At 56.9% G+C, this 5111-nt stretch overlaps 2 protein-coding genes across 2 annotated transcripts; both read right to left on the bottom strand.

Moving 5' to 3' along the window:
* Positions 1-237: 237 nt before the first annotated feature.
* Positions 238-3219, bottom strand: DQ04_08871020 (zinc carboxypeptidase; the record flags this gene model as incomplete). The annotated part of the gene is made up of 1 exon (XM_009315724.1): positions 238-3219. One exon carries the CDS (start codon positions 3217-3219, stop codon positions 238-240), a length of 2982 nt encoding a protein of 993 aa, XP_009313999.1.
* Positions 3220-3879: 660 nt separating this feature from the next.
* DQ04_08871010 (golgi SNARE protein-like) lies at positions 3880-4593 on the bottom strand (the record flags this gene model as incomplete). The annotated part of the gene is made up of 1 exon (XM_009315723.1): positions 3880-4593. The coding sequence occupies one exon, from the start codon at positions 4591-4593 to the stop codon at positions 3880-3882; it is 714 nt and encodes a 237-aa protein (XP_009313998.1).
* Positions 4594-5111: the final 518 nt, after the last annotated feature.

Raw genomic sequence — 5111 nt, 5'->3', positions numbered from 1 at the left:
CGGGTAAATCAGCCGTCCAGTTTCAATACTGCTTGTAGATCAGCTGCAGGCGATATGCTGGTGGCTTTGATGCAACCGATGCGCTCATGTTACGCTTCACCTCGCGCAGCACACGCTCGATGCCGCCGTACACAGCGAACTGCGGCGATGTGTATCCTTCGACTGCGCAGTAGTCGAGCAGCGCCATAAGGCATCCGCGGCCAACCTCCGCGCTCTGTGAGAGCACGCACGGGACCTCTATGTGGCGCAGCGTGTCGCGGCGGCCACCGACGCCGCTGTCGTATGCGTCACCGTCCACACGGCGCTTCGTGTTGCCCTGCCGGCGGAGTGGCGGNCGGAGCGGGAACGTGGCGGCGACACACTCGCGTTACTCCGCGGCGTGGTGGCGTGACGACGGCGGCTGTTATTGTTGCCGTTGCCGAGCGTGTTCGCGTAGCGCGCCTCCCATGCGTCACCGTCGCCGAGAGTTGCAGTAGTAGTAATAGGAGAACGAACGCCATCAGTGTAGGCGCCATCAACGTACATGCGGTTGTTGGAGAAATGGGTAAGCTCTACCGTGTAAGAATGGATGAGACTACCACCAAAGAGGACGCGTGAGCTGCCTTCTTTGCTTGTCATATGACCGCGACCAAAGCGACACAGCTGGTAGGAGAAGACATCCTTCGCGTGCAGACTCACGATCTTGGGGAAAACCATGTTCCAGTGCTGCACTGTGACTGGGAGGCAGTTACCAAACATGAACCCGCTCGACTGTGAGGCATGGGAATGAAAGTCCATGTACATGAAGAAACGCTCGCGAAAGGTCTGTTGCAGGTGTTCAAAGACCTTCCGCAGCGCATTTACGGTAGGCTGTGTCTGTGGATCAGGGCAATTGTAGCAGCGATTGAGGTTGAAGCCATTTTGATCAAGCCGGGAGTGTCCACGTGAGACACCATCAGGGTTCAGCATGGGCACAATATAGAAGACGAAATGGTCCCGGATTAAGGTCGCATGTGGGTCGTTTGAGAGGAGGAATGAAATGGCACCATGAATTCCGTGTGACGCGGTGACTTCACCAGGATGCACACGACTGCTTAACAAAACCACTTTCTTGCCATTTTCAAAATGTGCGTATGGACCAGCGATAGACTGCCGCAGAGTACCACTGCCGTCGTTGCCGCGCCGCTTTTGGGGTATCTGTGAAGGCTTTGGAGTTGGGCTTGTGATGACCAAGAGATGCAGCTTGCGCCCATCCTGTGTATGACACAAGACACGCTCCTCGAATCGAATACCACACATACTCTTTTTGACGAGGTGATGCCAGTGTGTGATATGGCACAGGAGGTCGGCGTACGTGTATGGAACACAGAATGCGACATGCACCACATCGCGAGTGCGGGGGACGACAACAAACGTCAATTCCCCATCTGCCTCGTTGTTAATGGTGCGGTACACGCACTGCCCAACGGGTGTCCACTGCAACGGCGACTGCCCCGCCCGCCAGACCGGCCGCATGCCATTCCGCAGATACAGTTTAGTGTTTGGTTGAATATTAACAATCCGTAAGCCGATGGCGGAGTGCGGCCGTACACCAGCAATAGCGAAGCGAAACCACAACCTCTGCTCGCAACCTAAATCCGGCTCCATCCAGAGGTTGAAGGTGGGCTGAGGTGCTGCGTCGCGTGCGCGCTCCACCCGCGCCAGATTACCGCCCTCCATGTCCGAAGAAAACAACAATCCCTCGTCCTGGAAGCGGAACACGCGCTGGTGTGACGGCGCGGCAGTTCCAAGTACGAGACCCACCTGCTGCTCCCACTTCTCCACAAATCCCGCGACACCGCCCCAGTGAGGAAATCGGTCCAGCACAAAGACAGCTGCCTGGAGAATGGGGTGGCGACTGGGGGACAAGTACGGCACTGCTTCACCCCCGGTGCGGGGGCTGCGTCCATCGACCCGTGCGCAACATGCTAGAATGGCGCCCACAACATACTCCTGCTCTGACAGCCACCTTTCCGCCTCTTGGTAGTCCAGAAAGAGCGTGGACGCCAACGATCGCGCTGCTGTGCAACACGGCGGTCCACGCAATGCCCAACGACGCGAGGACGTGCCACCAGACGAGTGTGGCCGCTCCGCCTCCTTGCACCAGATCGGCGATGATAGCTGCCCACACATTGTCGCGAGCAGTGCGTCGTGTGGTTGCTGGCGTTGGTGTGACATCGGTCTTTCGTAGTCCATAAGCCCAACGTAATCTAGGCACCGCGTGAGGACGATATCATCAACAAACCACAACTTTCTCTTCTCATCTAGGAAAAAGGCATCGTACAGGCTCAAGGTGCGGCAGACAGAGTCCGACATGCCATCTGGCAGCGATCGCTCCCCAGGTCGGTGCTGGTGGTGGATCTCACGACGCGAAGCCGATGATGAACACGAGCGATCACGCCAGACCCTCCGCGGCCGCCCACGCTTCGACCGAGGGGTATGGAAACGTTCTACAACAACACCATCCACGCTGTCTACCGCCTCAAATGTGGAATCTGTCGAAAATAAACCATTTTGGTGTGCCTCGCGTGGGACACTTAGCCCTTCTCGGTTACCCATATATCGCTGAACTGCCTCCTCTTCGTCCTCCTCGTCGTATGGTGTAAGCCGCTCCGTGTCGTCGCAGAGTGGTTGCTCCTGCTTCAGCCGTTCCCTCTCCTCATCCTCATCCAAGTCTAGCAGATCCTTGGCGTGAGGTGTTTGGGCAATGCTAGAGTTCAAGCTAGAGCATTCGGATGGGATACCAGAATTGGCCCCCTGTCCACCGCAGGCGCCATCATTCTCATCTTCCGGCGACGAAGGGGACGGAGACGCTGACTGCTGTTGCTGTTGCTCTTGTTGTGTATTCAACAAGTTATTTCTAACTCTCACCGTCGGTGACCGATTCCCAGAGGGACGCCTACGTGCGCCAGACGGTCTAGGTGTGGGGCTTGCCGAATTTGGCAGCCCATCTTGTCTACTGGCGTTCTCAAAGAGGCGCTGCAGCAACGCTCTGCCGCCATTCCCACACCCACCGTTACCACCGACACTGCCGCTACCTCTCCGCCTCCCACGCCCGAGGGGGCGCGGGTCCTCCTTCTTCTTTTTAAGGGACGGTGGTGGCTTCGACTGACGCACGGTGGTTGCCACACCACCACTAGGGATGCCGCTATTGCCGTTAATAGTGTTGTTGTTGTTACTCTTGTTTTGCCTCACCCCCATCTCATTTCCAACCCTGTTCTGGTTTCGCACCACTATGAGTGGCGAGGTGATGGGAGTGATTAATTCTATTTTTGAAGATGCCTTACATGCCTTTGCTGCTCCTTTTGTTGAGGAGCTCTTCTCTACGGAAACCGACATAAATCCTCCTTTCCTCGCAATCACCCACTTTCACTTTGTCAGCGGGAGTAGGTGCCTCCCACAAGCCAGAATCCCCCACACCCAAGCAGCGACAAGGAGAAAGCAAGCGAAGCAAACAAGCACAAAAAAGGACGCTGGACGGCACCGACCCCCCACATGCGCACACGCAAGAGGGAAGAAAGAAGGAGCCAGACTCACCCATCGAGAAGGAAATGGAAGCGCAAAATGGGATTGGGGATGGAGAGGCACCAGACAGAAAAAAAAAAGAAAGAAAGAGAATGCGTGAAGTAGGAGCCGTCTGCACTGAACCAGGGCCGCATACGACTCCACAGAGTGTTCTCCCTTCACAACAACGCAGAAAGGGGGAAGACTCCTCTTTCACCGCACGCCTTGTATTGACCATCTCAGACGTTTATTTTTCTTTATTCACCCTCCTTCTCCTCCTCCTCCTCCTCCTCCTCCTCTGAAGCAGCGGCAGCAGCAGTCGGCGGTGGGCGTTGCCCCGGTGTCCCCGCGGCCCTCTTAAACGAAGAAGACCGTCAGAAACAGGCAGATGCCGATCACTCCGCCGAGAACGACCGCGTCTCTACGACGCTTGCTGTCGATGCGGCTAAGCACACTCTTGACGAGAGGAATACGCTGCACAATCTGCATGGCATGATCTTCCATGCGGAGGAACGCGTCACGCTGCGCCCGAAGTTTGTCGCGTGACGAGTCTGCCTGTTCGAGAATGCTGTGGAGGCGCCGTTGTGTGTGGCGTAAGGCATCCTGCTCCTCCATGAGCACGCGCACGCCAGCCCCCTCACGGTGCGTCTCGAGGTCGTTCGTGACGCTGGGCAGCAGCTCCGCCCACTCACGCCGCCGTTTAAAATCTGCCGCTATGCGTGCAACCGTGCGCCGCTTCTCCGCGGCGAGCTGCAGGAATCGCTCCGTGTGGGTCTGCGCGGCCGACTCGGGTGGCAGTGCGCGCGCAGTCTCCGCCATGGTGTCTAGGAGAGTCTCAAAGCGCTGCAGTGCCAGCTCCACCTCGACGCGCTGACGGTCAAATTGTTGCTGCGCCACCTCTAAGCGTGCCACAGTACTGAGGCCGTTTTCGCTGCTGCCGAACTCCTGACCACTGGGACCCGCGTCGATGTGAGCAACGGCCTCCAGTGCGGCAATCTGTCGCTCAATTAGGCTGTCGGCCTGCCGGGCATCGTTGCGCAGCGACTCCCACACCCGCTGTTTGCTCTCCATATACCCAATGCTAAACTGATATGCGTATGTACGTGTGTATTGGTACAACCCTATGCGTGTCCGCCCACTCCGTTCCGCCTCTCGCCCCCTCTTTTTTCTGTCCGTCTGTGTGTGTATGTGTGTGTGGTGGTGGGGGGATGCAGCTGCAAATGCGGGACACCAGCCTGTTTGAACCTCTGCTTACCTTCCCACAGAACTGTGGCGGCGAGAACACAGCTACTGCTTTCCTCGCTCTTTTTTTTTTCTCTTGTTTCTACCTCTTGGTGTTCGCTTCTGGCACTTTCCACGACGTGCTCCCCCGACTCCTCCTTTTCACACCAGGGCAGCAGCGAAGTCAAACTTGGAGCCGAGCACATCACACACATGCATTGTACAATTCCACACGCAAGCAACAGACAGTGTGTGTGAGAGAGAGAGAGAGAACGAAAAGACACAGAAGGCTTTTTTCGCTGTGTTGAGGAAGACACTCAATAGCCATGCCAGCTGACAAGGCACAGACACACATGCGCCCCCCCCCC

This window comes from Trypanosoma grayi (assembly GCF_000691245.1).
Source record: "Trypanosoma grayi strain ANR4 Tgr_887_V1, whole genome shotgun sequence".
Taxonomy (NCBI): Eukaryota; Euglenozoa; class Kinetoplastea; order Trypanosomatida; family Trypanosomatidae; genus Trypanosoma; species Trypanosoma grayi.
This window is presented reverse-complemented; position numbering and strand designations above follow the sequence as displayed.